The 21990-nt window shown below is 37.4% G+C and overlaps 5 protein-coding genes across 5 annotated transcripts; 2 read left to right on the top strand and 3 right to left on the bottom strand.

Moving 5' to 3' along the window:
- Window positions 1-625: 625 nt before the first annotated feature.
- Window positions 626-2068, bottom strand: LOC116308218 (tripartite motif-containing protein 2-like). Its single transcript, XM_089027182.1, has one exon. The coding sequence runs from the start codon at window positions 2066-2068 to the stop codon at window positions 626-628; it is 1443 nt and encodes a 480-aa protein (XP_088883308.1).
- Window positions 2069-3752: 1684 nt separating this feature from the next.
- LOC148912483 (uncharacterized) lies at window positions 3753-6584 on the top strand. The gene is made up of 2 exons (XM_089027181.1): window positions 3753-3857; window positions 4961-6584. The coding sequence occupies exons 1-2, from the start codon at window positions 3753-3755 to the stop codon at window positions 6482-6484; spliced, it is 1629 nt and encodes a 542-aa protein (XP_088883307.1). The 3' UTR covers window positions 6485-6584.
- Window positions 6585-6818: 234 nt separating this feature from the next.
- On the bottom strand, window positions 6819-8059 carry LOC116308213 (uncharacterized). Its single transcript, XM_031718595.2, has one exon. The coding sequence runs from the start codon at window positions 8000-8002 to the stop codon at window positions 7001-7003; it is 1002 nt and encodes a 333-aa protein (XP_031574455.1). The 5' UTR covers window positions 8003-8059; the 3' UTR covers window positions 6819-7000.
- A 1392-nt stretch (window positions 8060-9451) lies between these two features.
- LOC116308222 (signal peptidase complex catalytic subunit SEC11A-like) lies at window positions 9452-16236 on the top strand. Its single transcript, XM_031718603.2, has 6 exons — window positions 9452-9520; window positions 9616-9725; window positions 10282-10431; window positions 11082-11201; window positions 13447-13504; window positions 14660-16236. The coding sequence occupies exons 1-6, from the start codon at window positions 9467-9469 to the stop codon at window positions 14708-14710; spliced, it is 543 nt and encodes a 180-aa protein (XP_031574463.1). The 5' UTR covers window positions 9452-9466; the 3' UTR covers window positions 14711-16236.
- Window positions 16237-18983: 2747 nt separating this feature from the next.
- LOC116308219 (protein-S-isoprenylcysteine O-methyltransferase-like) lies at window positions 18984-21748 on the bottom strand. Its single transcript, XM_031718600.2, has one exon. The coding sequence runs from the start codon at window positions 21697-21699 to the stop codon at window positions 20842-20844; it is 858 nt and encodes a 285-aa protein (XP_031574460.1). The 5' UTR covers window positions 21700-21748; the 3' UTR covers window positions 18984-20841.
- Window positions 21749-21990: the final 242 nt, after the last annotated feature.

Below are 21990 nucleotides of genomic sequence, written 5' to 3'. Positions count from 1 at the left end.
AGGGCGGATCATGAAATTTCCGGATACGTGTGAACAGTGAAAACGATTCGAAAACGATTCGAATACGCTGCGTGTGGACGCTAACATTTTCGTATGCGCAAAAAAAAAAATTTGCGGATACAAAAATTTCCGGATACGTGTGGACGGGGCCTCAGTGTAGGTGCTTGTGTATGCGATATTACAAACATGTTATGCTTTCAATTTCGGGGAGAGGGGCACTTTTTTATTTCGCTGTGCCGCCATTACTAAAACTAATCAAAGTAAAGAGTCTAGCTCATTATCCTTGATACAGCCTCGTTCCCAGGGCCTCTTCTCGCTTTTTTTCAAGATGGCGGCGCTTGAAAAAAAGCGAAAAGAGAAGGCCCTGGGAACGAGGTTGGTCATCTTGACCATCTACATGTAACTGTGCTTACAAAGTTTCCAGTGGATGTAGGTTATTATTATTATTATTATTTTATCATCATTATCATTATCATTATTATTATTGTTGTTATTATTATTATAATATTATTATTATTAGCACTATCACTATTATTATTATTATTAGCACTATCACTATTATTATTATTATTATTATTATATTATCATCATCATTGTTATTATTATTATTATTATTGCTTTATTATCATTTCATGTTTACAATTTGTGGAGAGTTTTTGATTCTTTTTCCACCAATATTCACCTGGATTTCGCAAGGTGATTTTTTCTCTGCCCTGTATGTCACAACTGCCCGGTATTTTCCTTTCTCTTCACTTATTGCTGCATTTTTTTCGATTTCGTCTCCTTCTTGATCAATGATTCTGATCTCAAAATTTCCTGTCACGCAACATACTTCACCGTCACAGTCACGCGTGACAATTTCAAACTCGAGCTCATTGAAATAACCGTTTCGAACCTCTTTAAGTGCTTCAATGGTACAACGTGAAGGATCCAATGGCTTTGTCTCGACAAGCTTTCCAATATTTTGTAAAGATTGCATTACTTCTGGGTTTGTCACGTAATCTACTGTCACGTTTCCCCTCTTGAGCATCGGCTTCTTTTGTAGCATTGCTTCCTTGTCCAGAATCGTGTTGCATTTTTTCTGTAGGAAATTCTGCTTTTCTATAATTTCAAGAGAGACGTCGTTCTCCAACAAACACTGGTATTGAAGCTGGATTTCAGAGACATTTTGCAGTTCACTATTTATTTTTCCCTGTAATCTTAGACACTCTGACTTCTGCATACGCTCTTTTTCGTTCAGCACTTTTATCATTTCGTTCTCATGGTCCATAATCAGCTTGAAGGCCGTTTCCGCGACGCCACGAACGCTCTTTTTAGCACTCTCAAAATGGCTTTGAATTGTCGCCATACTTTCTCTGATCTTTTCCTTTTCCTGGTTGTATTTCTCTACCACTTTATTCAATTCTTTCATGTCTTGGCGCAGCGTTTGCTTGATGCTTTTAGTTTCCTCCAGGATGCTAACCTTATTATGACTTTTATGATCTAGAGCACAGCATTTCTGACAAATAAATCGTCTACAAGTCACTTCTCTGCAAAACACTTCTAATTTGTTTTTCTGGTGTGTGTTTACTTTGCAGTACATTTGGGTTTTGACGAAGGAATCGAGATTTTCTTCCTTGAATTCGTCAAACTTTATAATGCAATGTTCTCTTCGTAGTTGTTTGATAGCCTTGTGGGTTTCTACACAATCTGCACAAACCATACCACCACAATGCTGACAAAATGCCACTAAAGCAATAGCCTTCTCGCAACTTACGCATTCAGGGGGCTGCGATCCTTGTTTTGATTTGCCCTCTATTGAAGAGACCAGAGTTATTAGAGATTCAAGATAAAACGAAATGCGGGGTTTGGACATATCAATCCCTGAACCATCGATTGGCTTTTTACATATCGGACAAGAAAATCGTTGTCGTCCCTCTTTGCATGTTTTGTTCCAGTCGATGAGGCACTTTGAGCAAAAGCTGTGAAGACACGACAGTGTGGTAGGACCGTTGAAGAATCGTTTGCAGATAGTACAAGTCAAATCCTTCTTTAGCTTGGTAATGAAGGGGTTTAGATGGCCTGCCATGACTGTGCTCGGAGAATAAGCAATACGTTAAGTCGCGCGTGAAGCGTAGAATATAATAATACTTTTGATTACGCCCGTAGTTTATAACGGTATCAGATAGCTTCATGGATAAAGTTACTTTTGAGTTTATTTCCGAGGAAGAATTGTTTTAGAGAAGCTAAAATGATTTTTTTCTTGGAGGGGAGGGTTGGGGGGTAAGCAGTCAGCTTTTTAAAAAATGGTTGTAGCCCTCAGCTCCCCCTTTTTCTCTTTGCGTTAAAACGAAAGAAAAGATTGTTAGTGTAATATCACCACATTCCATACATCCCTCGGTTCTCTGGTTAAACACAAAGCGCTCAAGCGAGGCGCCAAGGTACTTTCAAAGGATTATTCAAATTTGAACCTTGCAACCTTGACTGAATGCTTCGTGTTTGACCAGTAAACCGATGTATTGAAATTAAAATGGTGAATGACGTCTAGGGGTTCATGAGAACGTACTACAATAATGATCTGTCTAGGTGCATGGAAACAGGATGCGAGATGATAATAACTTAAGGAAAAAAAGGACGAGGTCACATGCTGATCACATATGTCCAAGTACTCCGGTTTCAAGATATCTTTTTCTCAGCCTTGGCTCGGTTGCGGATTAAAATATTCAGCTATTCAGAAAAAACCGCGTCATCTTAATCAACTCGTATTGTTCCGTACGCGTAGTAGGTATATTCCTTACGCACGAAACGAAACAAAACGAAACGAAACGAAACGAAACGAAACGAAACGAAGCGAAGCGAAGCGAAGCGAAGCGAAGCAAAGCAAAGCAAAGCAAAGCAAAAACTCGTCGTCACTTATCACCACCTCAAGTACAGGGGGGGCTATTGAGTTTCTTCCTTCAACACGAAGGAAAACAATATAACAAAGCATCGTTTTTTTCTGCTGAAGGGTGGGGCTTCAGCCCCCCTTTGCCCCCCCTGGATCCGCCCTAGGAGACTCTGCTAACAGGGAAGCGATCAGAGTTTTAAATGCCGAATTATTCACATAGTTATGGTATCTAAGGGGAGTTGGAAATATGAATTGCTAAGAAGGTGCATTTTCTTGATTTTGTCATTCCCCCTCCCCTCCCCTCCTACTCAAAAATTCTAGACTCGGCTGTAGGACTTTTTTTCTTTTCTTTTAATATTATTTTATTTATTAACAAACATAAATCATCAGTACACATAACAAATAATACAAATAATTACAAATTAATTAGTAATTAACATAGTAATTATCGGCTGTAGGACTTGTAAATAGGACTTTACCCTATCCTTCAATCGGCCTACCGCATAGGGCACAGTACGGAAACAGCATTATTTAATGATATCTTGTCTGCCATGGACAACCAGCGAGTTACTCTTTTGGTCCTATTGGATCTCAGTGCAGCATTTTGATTCAAACATTAGTATTACCACCCACAAAAATAAAATTTGTCAGTCAGTATACTACCATCTACATAACATCAGGAGAATTAGAGTGCACGCAGTAAACCCGTGAAACAAATACTAACTTTTAGTATTAAATGGTGATAAATAAACAATAGAAAACAAAGGATTCTGTATGAAATAGTATGCTAATTAGTACTAATTAATGTTCACGGATTTAGTGCGTGCACTCTAGAAAGTACTTAATATCATATGAAAATAGGAAGGCGATTGTTCAAGCGACCATAATGTCATGCGTAAACTACTGTAATAGCCTATTGCATGGCGTCCCTGCTGTCCATTTAACTAAGCTACAGCGCCTGCAGAATGCAGCAGCTCGTCTTGTTTTCAATGTATCGAAATACTCCAGCACTTATAAGGCTTCATTGGCTCCCAGTAAAATTTTGCATTGAATTTAAGATTGCTATAATTGTATTTAAATCTTTATATGGTATCGCTCCACAGTATCTCAAAGATTTAATAAGTATCAGGGAACCCTCCAGATATAACTTACTATCAAATAAGGGCATGTTAGAGTGCACGCACTAAACCCGTGAAACAAACTAACTTTTAGTACTAAATGGTGATAAATAAACAATAGAAAACAAAGGATTCTGTATGAAATAGTACTAATTAGTACTAGTTAATGTTCACGGATTTAGTGCGTGCACTCTACTAATAGTTAAAACACTCATTAATAATTCATAAGCTTATGGTCCAATTGGAGCCACCATACACGTCACATGCATGAACCTTTATAACCGATAAAGTCCTCTTTATTAGTATTCAAGTGATTTTATATAAAGACACATGTCTCTTTATATAAAGACACATGTGATCTTTATATAAAGACCACTCGAATACTATGAGGATGACTTCATCAGGGATGAAGTATACATCCAAGTTTAGATGAAGACATAGAGCTTCATCAAGGTCATAGTCAACTCTAATGATCTTTGACTAACGTGCCTGTCTTTGCCTTGGCACGCAATATCCAACATGTGGGAGCTTCTATTGAATCTGGTTGCGCATGCCCGTGACGTCAAATCTCTATCAAAGTATAAAAATCCATGTTCGTGACGTGTATGGTGGCTCCAGTTGAACCAAAATCTTATAAATTGTTCATGAGTGTTTTAAGCAGTTCAAAAAACTCGTAGATCGTGTTTTATCAGGTATAAAAGCACTCGGCTACGCCTCGTGCTTTTATACCTGATAAAACACTCCTACTCGTCTTTTAAACACTATATATCATTATAATGGCATTGAGGTTATGAACTTTAAATCCTATAGTTTTTCATTTTACTTTTGTTTATCATTATCTTAAAATATTAAGCATTGGAAATTTAGTAGCTTTGGAGCGAGTGTATTTCTATTTCTATTAAGACATTATTATTTATTAAATTATTATCAAAAAATTATTATTATTAATTATTATTAATTATTAAAATTATTAAAGCAGGTGTGGTTAGCTGATGATTCTGCGGGAGCAGGAAGAATTGTCTCTTTATTTAATTGGTATAAAAGCCTGGAACAAGAGGGCAAAAAGTATGGATATATTGTTAATGGGTCCAAAAGCTGGTTGATCGTGAAGTCGGAAGCTTTGGCTTTGGAAGCGAAACAGGTATTTGGAGAAGAGGTTAACGTCACAAGCGAAGGCAAACGTCACCTTGGAGCTGTTATTGGATCAAAGATTTATAAAGACCAATTTTGCAACGAGAAAATCTACAAGTGGAAAGAAGAATTACAAACCCTCTCAGAGATTGCAAGGTGCCAGCCACAATCGGCCTATATCGCATTTACAAAGGGATACAAATCCAAGTTTACATACTTCATGCGAACAATTGAATCTTTTGAGGACTATACTGATCCTGTTGATAATGTGATAAATGAAATGCTTCTTCCAACGCTTTTTGGTCAAAAGGAACCACTACCTGAAGAGCTGAGTAGGCTTTTTACCTTATCCCCTGCGGAAGGAGGCTTAGGGATGCCTGCAATAAAAGAAGAGGCTCCACAGCAATATGCGGCATCACTTCTAATAACAGCTTCATACACTGAGGTTATTAAAACGCAGAGCAGAACGATGTATACGACCACAGAAGATGTGAAAAAACAACATCAATCACTAAAAGCTGAAATCTCTAAATCGAAAATGGATGAAATCGATGCAGCATTACCACCTGACATACTCCGTCAAGTAACCCAAGCAAGAGACAAAGGAGCAAGCTCATGGCTCAATGCGATACCAATTAAAGAACAGGGACTTACTTTGAATAAACAAGAATTCAGAGATTCTCTTTGTCTGCGTTATAATATACCGTTATCGGGTTTACCAAGTACCTGCGCTTGTGGTACAACCTTTTCGGTAAGCCATGCACTATCTTGTAAAAAGGGAGGATTTGTTGCACAAAGGCATGACAATGTCCGTGATCTACTTGCCATACTTTTAAACAAGGTTTGCAACAACGTTCAAAAGGAGCCACAGCTTATCCCATTGGATGGCGAACAATTTAATCTAAAATCTACTAGCACGAGTCAGGATGCAAGGCTCGACATCAAAGCTGGATCGTTTTGGGCACAGGGAGTAACTGCATTTTTTGATGTAAGAGTATCGCATGTTAATTCCAAGAGCAACCAAAACAAATCCACTTCTACAATCTTCAAGGATCAAGAAAGCGAAAAAAAGAGAAAGTACCAGCAAAGAGTAATCGATGTCGATATGGGAACTTTTACGCCCTTAGTTTTTGGTACAAATGGAGGAATGGGGGCAGAATGCCAGATTTTTCTAAAGCACCTTACTGAGAAATTAACCAAGAAGACAGGGGACACATATGCAAGTACTATAACATGGATTAGAACTCGATTATCTTTTGAAATAATTAAGTCAGTACACATGTGTGTCAGGGGGACAAGAACCCCTTTTTTTATGGACAATGAATTCTTGAATGACTTTAATCTTAACGCCAATGTAGCGGAAATTTAGAAATATTTAGATTTTAATAATAATTGTATAGTTTTAATATAGTATTATATCAGTGTGAAGAGCTGGACTCGTGTTTTGAGCTATTAATTTATTTTATAAATATGTTTTCATAGATAAATAAGTATATATTATATAGATTTGTTATTTTATATTCATAATCTTTTCTTTTTTGTTTTATAATTATAGCAATATTCTTATCACGTCCCATATTATAATGAATTATTAGTTAATTATTATTGTCAATAAAGTTATTATTATTATTATTATTATTATTATTATTATTATTATTATTATTATTATTATTATTATTATTATTATTATTATTATTGTTAAATACATAGGTTCCTTATCTACAGGTTCATGCTCAAGTTCAAGTTTGAAATCCTCACGTACTAGATTATTGACGTACCGAGAAACGACGCAGAAAGATCTTTTTTGTCTTTAATTCTTAATCCATCTTTTTGGTTCTTGTTGCGTGTTGTTACAATTCCATGCAGTGCCGATGCGAAAATGTTGTCAGTGAATGGTTTTATGTTCCCTTGATATGAACTCCTTTCGGAGTTCTGCCTTTTGTCTGCATTTTTCTTTCTTTCTTAGCCGTCTCATTCTTTTCATTCCCTTTCTTTCAATTTTCCGGCAATTTGTACACGTCTTGGATACCAGTATTGCGTCTTCTGAGAGAGAATAATTTTCATCTTGAAGCTCACCTAAAATACTTTCACCAGTTGATAAGTCTATATTCTCAATGAATACTAATCGGTGTGAGCCATACGAGTCAAAATTGGAGAACCACAGCTCAAGGGCATCGACAGAGCGAGCAATATTTCGTGCTCTATCAAGCATCACTGGTGTTTGGTCGAGTATCTCAATCGTGAGGCTTTGTTTCAGGATATCCTGTGCTTGTAATAAACTTGCTACAGATTCGTCCAATAAAGAGCTCATTCTTTTCTCATGATCCTCAATTTCAGAGATTTTGTAAGCCTCTTTGCATAGCTCATCTACTTCAGAGCACAAATCCATTGCGTTTTCTTGAATTATTTCCGTAACCCTTTTGGCATGCGTTGATATTTCGGTCTTTAAGCGATTAGCCTCTTCGTCTGCTTTCTTCGATGCATCATGTAGCGAATCTTGAGCTTCCACAAGCATTTGTTTATATTTAAGGATATTTTCTTCGAACTTCTCAATCATGCTTTTCAAAGCTTTTTTCTCTTTTCTTCCTGGAATGCCATCGATTAATCTTTGTATGAAGTGATGGGTTGGTAGCTTGTTAACACCGCCTCGAGGAAGGTTTGATTTACTCCGACATATCGGGCACTCAATGTACCTCCAGTAATGATTCGTGTTAACAATGTCTTCCAAGCATTTCCTACAGATATTGTGGAGGCATTTTGTTAAAGCTTTGGGCTCTTCGAATTCTTCGAAATAGACAGGACAACACAAGTCACTGTCATAAACCTGAATATTGTAAACAATTTGATTACTGTTTGAATTGATACCATTAATGGACGTGTCCGACATGATGTTGTTAGTGTTCGATCAGTGATTCCAGAAACCCATGCTAACAGGGAACCTAGCCTTTGCCTCCTACAGTCCTACGCTAAACGTTAACTAAAGTTGCGTGACGACGTGACGACCTTATTATACAGGGAACCCAAGGTAAATAATAGGCTCTTTGCAGCTCGCAGTAATCACGTGCTGATTAATTCACTGAGAGCAAATGAATGAACATCTTGATTACCAGGGGTGAAATATACTGGTGAGCAAACAAGCTTTATTACAACCGGTTTCGAGAGATCGTAATTAAACTGCGCATGCGTTTCGTATTCACAATGCGGATACACATCGTTTCATTCAGTTCTTTACAAGTAGCTAAAAAGAATGATTACCAATTAAGAAAATAATTACTCACCCGCAGACACGTGAACGTTAACTGCAAAGGGCCTATTGTCCTGCCATCACCACCACACCACCATCACCATTACCACTAACACCTTCACTCGGCCACCACCACCACCACCATCACCTCCACTACCATGCACTACCATGCACTACCACCACCATCTCCTCCACAACCACCGCCCCCTCCACCATCACCACTGCCACCACTACTACTACCCCCATCCCCACCACCACTACCGCCACCACTTCCACCACCACTACCACCACCACCACCACCACCCCCTTCACTAACAACACTACCACTACCACTACCACCACCGCCACCACCGCCACCACCACTACCACCACCACCACCACCACCACCCCCTCCACCACCACTACCACCCCCTCCACCACCACCACCACCCCCCCCTCCACCACCACCACCGCCACCGCCAGCACCACCACCACCGCCACCGCCACCGCCAGCACCACCGCCACCGCCACCTCCACCTCCACCTCCACCTCCACCCCCACCTCCACCTCCACCTCCACCGCCACCTCCACCGCCACCGCCACCGCCACCCCCTTCACTACCACAACTACTAACACCTTCACAGTTCACCACCACCCCCTCAGCCACTACCACCACCACCCCCTTCACTACCACAGCCGACCTCTTCACTACCACAACTACTAACACCTTCACAGTTCACCACCCCCTTCACTACCACAACTACTGACACCTTCACAGTTCACCACCACCCCCTCAGCCACTACCACCACCACCCCCTTCACTACCACAACCACCCCCTTCACTACCACAACCACCCCCTTCACTACCACAACTACTAACACCTTCACAGTTCACCACCACCCCCTCAGCCACTAACACCACCACCCCCTTCACTTCCACAGCCGACCCCTTCACTACCACTACCACGAGAAAAAATCTTGAAAAACTGAAAAAGAAATAAGTAAAAAAGAAAAATGAAAATTAACGGTCTCCCTACAGGGAAAGTTCACTGCTTACAAATTGGGTTTCCTGTGGTTTAGAGGTTTCCCATTACTGCGCAAGCGTATCACACGTGTCTTGAATCCAACATGGAGTATATCTCTTCCATGTTCGACGATGTCCGTCGAATGAACAAACGCCAGGTACACAAAAATACCACTTTTCTTAAATCAAACAACACAGAAAGGAAGCCTAATCTTTATTCTAACTATGTGTAATTTTATATCTCAATCGGCAGTTATTTTACCAGGTTTTAAACTTTGCCATTATTGTATCTTCGGCGTTAATGATATGGAAAGGCTTGATGGTAGTAACTGGTAGTGAGAGCCCAATTGTAGTTGTTCTAAGGTAAGATATTGATATTTTGTCTATCCAACATATATTAAGCTTCATTATGTTCTGAAATTTCTGATTTTGAGTTTTTCTGGGGGATTTTGTTCGTATAAAAACAGCTGTTTGAGAGCCTTGTGCATTGTGAACTCTCAGACTTCAGGGACAATAGACGAAGACTTTATGACCTTTGTAGGCTTAAATAAAATTAAACTTAGACAATATTGAGAGATCATATATTCCTAAGAGAGGGTGACAGTGAATAAATATTTTGTAAATCTCGATTTCTAATAGTTCTTTCAAGTTTTGTACATGTATGTTAACGATTTCATTTTGTTAAAAAAACTAATTCTGTTTGTGGTAGGGAGGGGAGATTTTGTTAACTATTGTGAATAATTGAAGCTGTTTTGTCTATCTAAATATAATGGAATAACATAGTTAATACGAATATATAATTTATATTTTGTATATATTTGGAATTTTTTTGAGGTAAGCTGGTAATGAATATCAAGCAATAAAGCAATTTTCCTTTTATGTGTTAGATTTTCATTGGTTGATATTTCTATTATTCTAGTGGTAGCATGGAACCTGCATTTCAGCGTGGTGATTTACTGTTCCTTACCAATTACAAGCAAGACCCCATTAGAGTTGGTGAAATAGTAGTATTTAAAGTAGAAGGCAGAGAAATACCTATAGTACATAGAGTGTTAAAAGTACATGAAAAGTAAGTCTATTGAATAAAATTTAGGCGGAATATTCTCATTCATAAAGTCTGAAATGTTATTTAAGGAATGCAACTGTCAAGTTTTGAGGGGTTTTGGATTTGAGCAAATTAATGATGGTAATTGAACTGAGTGGAGTGCAATTTGGTCTGAAATCAAATGCGCGATTACAAAATCGCACGACCACGTAGCAGGAGTGTGATTTGTAATTGCAAGTTTGATTTCAGACCAAAATTACACGACAGGAAGTTCAATTACCACTTAATAATATCCTTTTTGTAATCATACACGAGAAAAAGACACAATAAAGAGTGCAGAATAATCAATTTAATGTAGTAGAAGAACTAAATGCAAAAAAAAAAAATTATTTTTATTTTGTTTTATTTTATTGTTTAAAAAAAATTATTTTTCAGGATGCGATTAAATGCTCCTAAAGATGCAATTTGGGAATTAATTGCACTCCTTTGAACCAATAGGATTGCAGGATTTGGTGGTGATTACAAAAAGGATAAAATTAGAGCAGATCGACTAATTTGAATAACCCTAGCAATCTCAGAGACATCTAAATCTAGTTTTTATCTTCGCCTCTTTACTGTTAAAATATTATTTTATTAGTTTTTATCTAAACAGTATTATTTATTACTTCTCGTAGAGACAATGGTGACATTAAATTCCTGACCAAAGGAGATAACAACTCTGTTGATGATAGAGGTCTGTACGCACCTGGACAGATGTGGCTGGCCAAGAAAGATGTCGTAGGAAGAGCTAGAGGGTAAACAAATTTATTCATTTGTATGCTTTTTTGGAAGTGGTATTTGTACAGCATTGTATACAATAGCCAACTTTCGGGTTGAGACTCTGGCAAAACAATAATGTATTGCAATGCATCAACTCAGATATCTTTTGCAGTTAATGAAAAAACAAGTTTGGTAGGGATTGGTTTGGGGGGTATATTTCCAAAAAGAAAATTTTCAAAAAGAGTCAAAGGAGTTTTCAAAAAGCAAATCCCCCTTACTACAGGGCCTATTATATTAATGAAATATTCTATTTTTTATGATCACCTGTTGCATGCCCCCCCACCCCCCAGCTCAGCTTTTCAAGGCTTGCTATGGCCCTGTAATAGCTTGCTATCAATAGACGTCACTTCCGGTAATAGCTGAGTTTTTAATGGCTTGTAGAATCCTGGAGGTTGTTTTGATCTCTTGTTTTCTGGTTTGATATCGTGAAAATGGTCAAATACAACTTATTTTGACATGTTTTGACTTAGCATCCACTAGTTTCCCCTCAGTCAACCGCTTGTTTGCCCCTCCCCCCCCCCCCCATTCAACTCCAAAAAAGTCACGTGATTGATAGTAAGCAATAGGGACAATTCTTGTCAGAATTTTCTGGGAATTTTAGGAGCAAATTACCGTTAAATCATGGTAGAAGTGGCTGTGAATGATTGATGTAGAAAAGTTGCACCCTTTGAAAACTACCTAAAGGAAACACAATAGAAACCATGACCATGACATGAAGGAGGTTTTATATCTGATATAGATTCATCTTCATTTGCATAAACTTTAACTTGGACTTTCTCTATCAAACTTGGTTCATTTCATAAAGAATTCTGTACAATATGAGAACTTACATCATGAGTTTTTTAAGCCGTTCAATAAACTCACAGATCGTGTTTTATCGGGTCTAAGACCACTTGGCTATGCCTCGTGCTTTATACCCGATAAAACACTCCTGCTCGTTTATCAAACAGTACATAGAACACTGCAAGGGAATGTTTTAGATTTTGTTTATAGGGTTTTTTAATCTGGGGAAACCAATATGGGTCCTAAGACTCATTTAACTGCTTAAAAAGTCATTTCCCAAATTTTCTTAAAGGACGTTGAGTTTTAATGTTTTCGTACAGTTGTATGCTGTATTTTATCAAGTCAAACCTTGACTTGAAACCATTGTTTCCTGTCCATTAGAGGAAATTTTGAAAAGGTCAATTGCAATCACATGTATTGTGTTGGTATAATAACATGTTCTGTCAACTCACCTTTCGGATACCCCAATATCATGGACACCTTGCTATTGCGGACAGAAGAAAAATCCCCGACAAAAAATTCTGTCAAAGAAATGACCTTAATTAGTTTGTGTCCTTGTGGAGGTTCACTATTACGGACACCCCAAGTGATGGCCCCGCGGTTGTCCACTGTAAAAAGAGTTGACTGACAATAATAATTAAAACCACTGATAAATAGAGGTTATTGGTCGGCTAAGCATCTGATACATTACTACGTGTACTACTGTGTATTTTTATGAGTCACAGAGTATTTTGGCAAGCATTAAGGCAAGCCAAATTACAAATGATGAGTAAAAATGCAAAGCTCTATCAGATGTTTAGCCTACTGATAAGTTGTTTATCATTTAATTCTGCAAAGAAATGCTCAAACTCTCTCTAAACCCTATCATACCCGGCGTGAGCAGATGAGAAGTGCTGATATGGTCTCATATAGGGCATGATCTTTTCCCGTATCACGCACGTTCTTTGCAGAATTAAATGATAAACTATCATATTATTGGCCCTTAAAAACCAATTTCTTAATAATGATTAGTTGTGGGTGAGCTACTAATATTTATTTAAAGCGTATATCAAGGAAAATTTTTTCTTTCAAAATCACATATATGTGAATAGTGTAGTAGTATGGTTGCAGTATTTTTGTATGTAACATTATCTTTTAGGAGATATAAACATTTGAAATATTGATATGCAAATAAGATGACGTAAATTCAAGACTAATTTATTATACAAAAATGCTGTTGTGGAAAGTACTGCTGTTTTTTCATTTGCAAAAATCATCCTTATAACTGAAATATATGACCTTGAACACTTTTAGGTTATTTCACTTTAGAACATCTGTTACCGTATAAGTGAGTTTGAAAATGCATTTTTTTCCTTGATATACACTTTAAGAATGGAAGTGAGTCCTGGGAATGGAGTTTAAACTCAATATTGAAATACATGTAACTAATTTCTTTAGGTTTGTCCCATATGTTGGCATGGTAACTATTCTCATGAATGACTATCCAAAGTTTAAGGTAAGACGTGTTTGAGAACGGGCATCTGGGTTTATGGCTTCTGTCAATCAAAAATGTACCTGAACTGACATGAGGGGAAAACGTCTGCAAATGCTCTGAATCCGTATGCAAATAAGTCAAAGCATGTAATTTTCACTTTCAAACATGCATGATTAATTGGACTTCACAAAATGTCAAAACGTAGTGTCCATGCTTAAAACTTAAGGCTAATTCTTTCATATTGTGTTTGTTAATACAGTATCTTGGTCTGACAAAAGTATACTCTCGAACGTTTTTGTATAATTGGAGGAAACAAACATTTATTTTCTCACTCAAACTCTTCAAAATTCTTAGAAAGCGTGCTGAAATGCAAGCATGCGCAAACGTTTTTCTCTAATGTCACTTGAAACTTGTAATTTGATGAACAGTAAGCCAGAACAATATGACACTGACAATATGTTGCATTAGGAATTTTAAAAAAATGGTCTTAACATTTAAGTACTACTTTAAATTGCCGTGTCATTGAAGCAAATGTTATTTTGAAACCCTTTGGTTTTCAAAGTACAGTTGGATATACTCTCAACCACGCTGTTATTCTAATGCGTTATTTCTGTAAAACCCTACCCACAGCAGTAAAATACATATTCCAAAGAATGTTTGAAAGGGGTGCAAGGATGCGCCAAGTAGTATTATTACATGTATATACCAAGTGTCAAAGTTCAATTTTCCTCAATTTCTATTGGTTGAGAGTGTGTCACGTGAACATGAAGAAATTCGTCTGTTTCCTGGCGACCATTCTGGGAGGGGAATATTATGTTATGGACCGGGAATAACAAAACCGGAAGTCACGTGATTGAAAAAATATAAAAACCGGAAACCAAAAAGCAACACATTTGAGCGAGCGTTTGCAAAATTCATTCACACGTTTTCTTTCACGAAACATCATATTAAACATGGAGTCTTTCCGATTTTCTTGTTCTCTTTGACACTTATTAACACTTATTTACTGGGACCGAGGGAAACAGTATGTTTTGAGATCCCTCGACCGCTGATGTTTCCCTCGGCTCCACCTCGGGGAAACATCAGCAGTCTCGGGACCACAAAACATACTGTTTCCCTCAGTCCTGGTAAATAAGTGTTAATTATTTCACTAATCATTCTGTTTCTTTTCTTTAGTATGCAATATTAGCCGCGCTGGGATTATTCGTATTGATACATAGAGAATGACACGAGTCACCTCTTCTCGAAACCATGACATGGAAGAGTATGCAACAGCTTGTGCAAAGATCAAGAAGTTATAACAACATGCCAGCTGGCTCCTACATGTACAAGTGTATGAAGGAATCAGAAAGAAATTAGGTGATTTTTTGAAAGTTTCATTTTCAATAGAACACAGCTTGAAGAAAAACTGTAGAATTAGATTAATTGGTTTCTTTTTGTTCCTTTTCATTGAAATGTATATCAACGAAATTTCTTTCTTTCAATCACTTATATGTGAATAGTGTAGTAGTATGGCTGCAGTATTTTTGTATGTAACATTTTCTTTTCGGAGATATAAACATTTGAAATATCAATATGCAAATGAGATGACGTAAATTCAAGACTAATTTATTATACAAAAATGCTGTTGTGGAAAGTACTGCTGTTTTTTCATTTGCAAATCATCTTTATAACTGAAATATATGGTTTTGTACACTTTTGGGTTATTTCACTTCAGAACACTTGTCGTAAATTACACTGCAAAATGTAACCCATTCTTGAATTTACGTCATCTCATATGCATATTGATATTTCAAATGTTTATATCTGAAAATAGAAGACCACATACAAAAATACTGCAACGATACTATTACACTGTTCACGTATAAGTGATTTTGAAAATATTTTTTTCCTTGATATACACTTTAAATATCAAAAAAAGTTATCATGTTTTTGAAATGTCTTCCTTATGTTGATATCAAACTAGTTATGATACGTGCTTAATCCTGATTTCCACTTTATACTGTCTCATTAGAGTGAAGTGAAGTCACTAAACCCATGCAATAGATATTAGACTAATACACACTATCCTAGTAGACCCTAATTCCATGGCTTTCTCTTGTCTCTATTTGACTATTACTTGTTGTCTAGTATTTTTTATTTCACTGGTTAAATGCCTTCAATCTATAAGGATCCTTCAAAATACTAAACTTACCCTGACGAACATCAACTAGACTGTGAGCTAAGTCCCTCTATTTCCCTTGGTCACTGTCCATCTGTCTGTCCGTGTCGATTGGCCAAGGAAGATTGGTTACGGGTCAAAAGTCCCTGGGGGAGGGGGCTGGGGAGGGAGGGACTTAGCTTGCAGTCTAAACATTAACATTGCATGAGGTTTACTAGTTGTTTGTATCAATATCTCAGTATTAAGGAAATTATATTATAACAAAACAAACATTGACAATAATTTTCAGTCTATACTTGCAGATCTGGGCCCAGTTGTATGAAGAGTGGATAGCACTATCCAAACGATAAATCTTATCCAGTGGATAAATCTATAGGATAACGGTATTGACTCGTCCACTGGATAAGGATTTATCTGTCACATAGTGCTATCCACCCTTCGTACAACTGGGCCCAGCCCCATACTACAGTACATTACCTTACATAACAGTGCATGTCATTAAATTATTTTAAGAGATGTATGTTTAAAACAACCCATATATTTAAAACTGATGTATTGTCCAAAAAAATAATAAAAACATTCTATCTTCAAATTTGACATCCTGAATGTTTCTAGTGTTAATATACTATGTAGCAACATAAAGGTGCTCTTTCTAGCGATGGTATGTAATATTTCAACGCCGACAATGAGGACTGGACAGGATTTCAAGTCTAAGCAATTAGTTCCATTCCGAGGTGCAGCCAACTTGAAATCCCGTCCAGTCCTCATTGTCGGCTTTGAAATGACTTCTCATCTCATTAATTATTCGACTTGGAGTAACTGGAACAAAATTAATTCAGTCCTAGGACTGAATTAATATTGTTTTAGTTACTCCAGAATGAATGCATTCCTTTCACAGCACTTTACCAGGTTTCAAGTAACATCATGTGACCCAAAAATAGCCCATTGATTGGCTGGTTTACTCATGAATTATTAATGAGTATGAGAAAGGTTTTTCACAATTTTAACTCATTTGAATTAGGGCTTCCATTTTGGAGAAAAATCTATTGGCTTGGTTCATCGGACCTTTCTCTTGAGAATAAGATTCTTTGTTAAGTGGTGTCTTCTTGTGAGCAACCATTAAATAAGAAATGGTATCCTGAGAATGACCTATGGTTTGAAATAGGAAAATATTAGGCCCAAGGTAAAAAGGTATATTGGTGTCTCCCTAGTACCAGCCTATAGTACCAGCCTATAGCACCAGCATATAGTACCAGCCTATAGTACCAGCCTATAGCACCAGCCTATAGCACCAGCCTATAGTACCAGCCCACAGCACCAGCCCATAGTACCAGCCTATAGTACCAGCCTATAGTACCAGCCTATAGTACCAGCCTATAGTACCAGCCTATAGCACCAGCCTATAGCACCAGCCTATAGTACCAGCCAACAGCACCAGCCTATAGTACCAGCCTATAGTACCAGCCTATAGCACCAGCCTATAGCACCAGCCTATAGTACCAGCCCACAGCACCAGCCTTTTGTACCAGCCTATAGCACCAGCCTATTGTACCAGCCTATAGTACCAGCCTATAGCACCAGCCTATAGCACCAGCCTATAGTACCAGCCTTTTGTACCAGCCTATAGTGCAGGCAAAATACAAAATCAAAGTCCCTCTTGGAACAACTGCAGCATCGAGAAAAGTTTAAAAGAATACTCAAATACATGGTATGGCACGTGCTTTTATTGTCATTATACCTTAATTTGAACCGTACTTTAGCATAGACTTTTAAGAAAGAGAAAATTGAACTCAAGGAAGATTTTGAAAATCGAAACAGTGATCAATAAAATAAAACACCACCCACTTTTGTTTGCAATTTATGCAAGTGCGAGAAGATGTTATTAGCAGAGTTCGTGCTACTCCTTAAGCTCCTTGAAAACTCCTTGAATTTTTGTTTTGATCATTACTTGCATGGTTCTGAAATAGATCTAGTCAGAAAGATTGGAAAATCTGAAAGTTGGCCATGTGCAACCAACGTGTAAAACCTTGGCATAGTTATATAGCTGAACATACTCCTTGAAAATTCATTTTTGGTTCCTTGTATACTCCTGGAATAGTCCTTGAATTTGAAGTTGTTGCCTCAGCACGAACCCTGTTTTAGGTCCCTTATGGTAGCTACAGTACAACCTATTTTGTAATATTGCTGGGTTTCACTTGCATGACATGCATGGCAACCAATTGAACAATAACTGTTCTTCCATTCTACACCAACTAGCTAATGACTAGCCTCGTGTTCACATAGAAACACAAAAGCATTTTCACATGTATGAGAGGCTAACCAGTCGCTAGTCAGTGCAGAACAATAGTTATTCAAATTGGTCGCCATATTTGAATTCGGTGTATGTGGAATGTTCATCAGCTGCATTACAACTTTTCAACAGACATTTTTCTGGTTGACAGCACAATGGTGGTCAGTGCAGTTTGATCACCATTTGTAGCTGATAATGAGATTCAAGCACTATATTATCAAGTTCATTAAAATCATGGCACCCGTTATCAGGAGCATGCCAGAGTTTAGCTAAGAATTTTTTAAACCTAATACTCTTAAAAAACTAAATATGGAAAACTGCAGTTTTCTATATTTTTCAACTCAGATATTTCAATGGCTTGTTGTGAAATAGGTTTTTCACTATCGCTAGTCTAGAACATAAAAGGTACCAACTGATTATTTTTGATTGACGGCAGCGGAAAACCAAATTTCACCTTGCAGCTCGTAACTACAGACTTCAGAGAATTTTGAAAACCCCAGTAAATTAATATTGGTGACTGACCACTACTCTTTTAAACACCTGTGAATTAATATCACACAAAATAACACACACTCATGATAAACCTGATGTCTTGAAACCACTATTTTAAATAACAAAAAGACATATCTATGGCATGTAAAAAATATCCACGACAAAGAAATATCCCGGGGGGGGGGGGGGTACTCCAATATATGGACTATACGGGGATGATCCGCTGAACAGGGTATGGTTTTTCAAGCTTCTTGTCATAAACAGGGTATGCAATTTCACTCAAGTTCCAAGTTCTCCCTGAGCTTTCTGTCATATTCAGGGATTCTACTTTCATATTGACCGAAACTGGTTATTATGGTCGTAAAAAAACGATATGCGAGATGACATGATAATTGAAACAGGAACTCAGTGCGATTAATTATATCTTTTGTCATAAACAGGGTCCACAAATTTGAGTTTTTTTAATCATAAACAGGGTACCCCTTTCAGAATCCCAGCGGAACACCCCTACCCAAATTCTGGCGGAGTACCCCCCTGGGAATAATATATTCCTGGAAAACTGCTCCCTACTTTTAATAACACCATGTGTAATGTAAAGGCCCTGTTACACATTGAAAATTTAAGCTGAAACTTGAAAATTTGAAAAATTTGAAAACTTGAATTACTGCTATAAAATTCTAATTCTAAATTTACTAATTTCATCTGAGTTCATAATGTATGGCAGGGGGGGGTGGGGGCAGGTGAAAATTTGAAATGTCCAGAATAATTCTTAACACCTCCTTAAAGTCATGCAAAAATACATGATCCCCCCGAAGCAAGGCTTGTAGCTCCTACCAACTTAACTATAGTGCATTGCCCCCATTTTCCTGATGAAAATTTACCCATCCCCTCTTTTTGCTACCAAAATTCTTCTGATCCCCCCACAATTTCACCTGCCCTCCCCTCTGTCATACATTATGAATGCAGGCTGCCTTGGCATAGCCCTTCCCCCTAAACAAAAAATGTACCTTCCTGGCTAGCTTACCTACAAATAACTTATAAAATGGGCTTAACTGACAAATTTGCACACAGCTTTTAAAGAGGAGCACAATTTGGTCAAAAGACTTTGCCAGCATTTGACAGAAAACCTATACTCTATATGCTGTTTGCATGATGGCGTCATAAGTGAACAATTCTTGGTTTTCACCTACTGTCATCAAATTTTGCCAGGATCTATATGAAACAAAACTTCCACAGGCCAAAAGAGTAGCCAAAACTATATAACTCAGCTAAAGTTCTAGCTAAAAGAAGTTTTAGATACGAAGATACAAGCGATTGATTATGCTCATAAATTAGTTGAAATGTATGGTCTGCCATCTTGGTGTCTTATTGAGGGACACCAATATGGCGGCCAAATAACTAAGGTTAAAAATAATGTTTATATTGCAAAAAAATCTATCTTTCAATGACAATAATCATAAAGATAAAGTTACCAATCATTGTTGTAATGCTTTGAAAATACATCACAGAATTGCGTGACAGAATTTGACTCGGAATAAATCTAAAACCAAACAGCGATAGTGCACAATTATTTTGGTGAAACTTTTGTTATAATGCTATAAACAATATTTTCGACAAAAAGTTTTGTGGAGTGAATACTTTGGATTTTAGTTTTTTGATGACGTCCTGTGAAAACCAAGAATACCAAAATGCTTTGCACTATATCTTTCTTATTCAAATTTACATTCCCTTAGAAATTAGAGTGCATATTAAGACACACAATAGTTAGATATTGATCTAAGTTAGAGAACTTTTAGTTGATGTCACCGAAAATAGTAAATATACATCAAAGAAGCTGTCAAGTGAATCTGGGGGTTTACTTTACCAGAGTATGATTGAAGAGACAGAGGATTGTATTTTGACTAAGACTACTGGTGCTAATACACTGTAGTTGTTATTACAGTTGAGCTTGCAATGAGAAATTCTTTTGTTTTGAGAGTCATACAAGTGAGGCTATCGGACTGATACAATGCTTGTTGTCTTGTTTGCATCTCATTTGCATGCATCCATAACAACTTCCTCTTGTCTTGATTTTTTTCTAAGACTGTTGTAATTTTTTTACAGATGCTTAGCCAATCTTGGTTCCACACTAATTTATTTGTTAAAATTCAGTGGGTGGTAGTTGAGTCGAAAGTTGTGACTCTTCAACAACCACACACACAACTTTTCTATTATTTTGTAACTATATTTATCTAAAACTCTATATCTTATTAATAAGATATTAAGTTCTTTTTGTGAATTAATATCATAATTGTCAAATGAGTGTATAAATAAAGTCTAATAAGTCTAAGTCTAACTGCTATTATTACTGAACAAATGAAATCGTGCAAGGGATTCGTATTTTCCCTCTCTTCTTTCCTCCATGTCGTTCTCAGTTCATTTGTCCTTCTTGCTGTTTATCTCTTCAGAAACCAAATAGCCTTTAATAAAAGGTAACCCAGTACCAACTCTCTTCTGATAATCCACATATTCTTGTTGGAAGAAGTTGAGCAAGGTGACTTCTTCTACTTCAATTCTCTCCTTGAAAAAATTCCAAGATGCCCACGCATAGACAACTAGACAGATAGGGTTAGACAGAGTTAGCTGTGTCCCAATACTCCACCAAAACCAACCAAAATAAGAAGGGTGTCTAAACCAATTATAGATGCCATGCTGGACGAGGACATGACCATCTTTCTTTTGAAACTGGACGATGTGGGAAAAATTGGACTTGGCTGTTATCATTGCGAGTTTTCGGACGATTTCACCTCCGATGAGAAGTAAAAGTCCGAGTTCGTTGATGAAGGAAGTTTGCTTCAGGTTTGGAAAGAAGAAGTACTCGACAGCAAACTCAATCCAACTTGCAATAGCTGCCAATTTGTATTCGCGGCTGTGGTTGAGCAAGAAGGAATCTGTCGTTAACGTGTCGGGGTTGTATATGGCAGTCATGATGTATTCAGAGAAATGGAAGAACGACAAGGACGCCATGTACCATCCAAAGTGCTGGAAAGGCAAGCCAGAAAAACTGAGAACGACGGAAAATCCAAACACACAGCCAAGAAATGCCGCTCTTTTAACAACTTCAAAATGTGGAAGAAACTTCATCACGAACCAACTAAGGGCGATAAATGCTAGCGAATTGATGAGGCCTTGCCATGAGGTAAAAGTAGTGGTTCTGATAAGGGTTAAACAAGAGTAAAAATAAATTAAAAAGGCAAGAAGAGCAAATATTCCTTCCTTCTTTATCATCGCCATCTTTGAGGTTTTGTTTACACAGAGAACCCAATGGAGGCAAAAGTCAGAACACACCCTCCCCTCCCCACAGGGAGCCCAATTGAGATCAAAGTGAATGGTGGAACTTTATAAAATCGCAAACAAACACAACACACTTTCAACCACGATTTCATCGTCATTTAAACCTTCGAACTCCACAACAAAAACTCGATCAAAATGATCCCCTGGTTGAAAGTATGTTTTGTTTCAAAGATCTAGGTGGCGACTGTATTTTCAATTCCTCACTTGTAAGAGTATATATGCATACATGAA

This window comes from Actinia tenebrosa, unplaced genomic scaffold, assembly GCF_029948245.1.
Source record: "Actinia tenebrosa isolate PJP-AT-01 unplaced genomic scaffold, QUT_ActTen_1.0 PGA_scaffold11__36_contigs__length_13525064, whole genome shotgun sequence".
Classification (NCBI taxonomy): domain Eukaryota; kingdom Metazoa; phylum Cnidaria; class Anthozoa; order Actiniaria; family Actiniidae; genus Actinia; species Actinia tenebrosa.
Note: the sequence above shows the minus strand (reverse complement) of the source record. Positions and strands in the feature narration are given on the sequence as shown.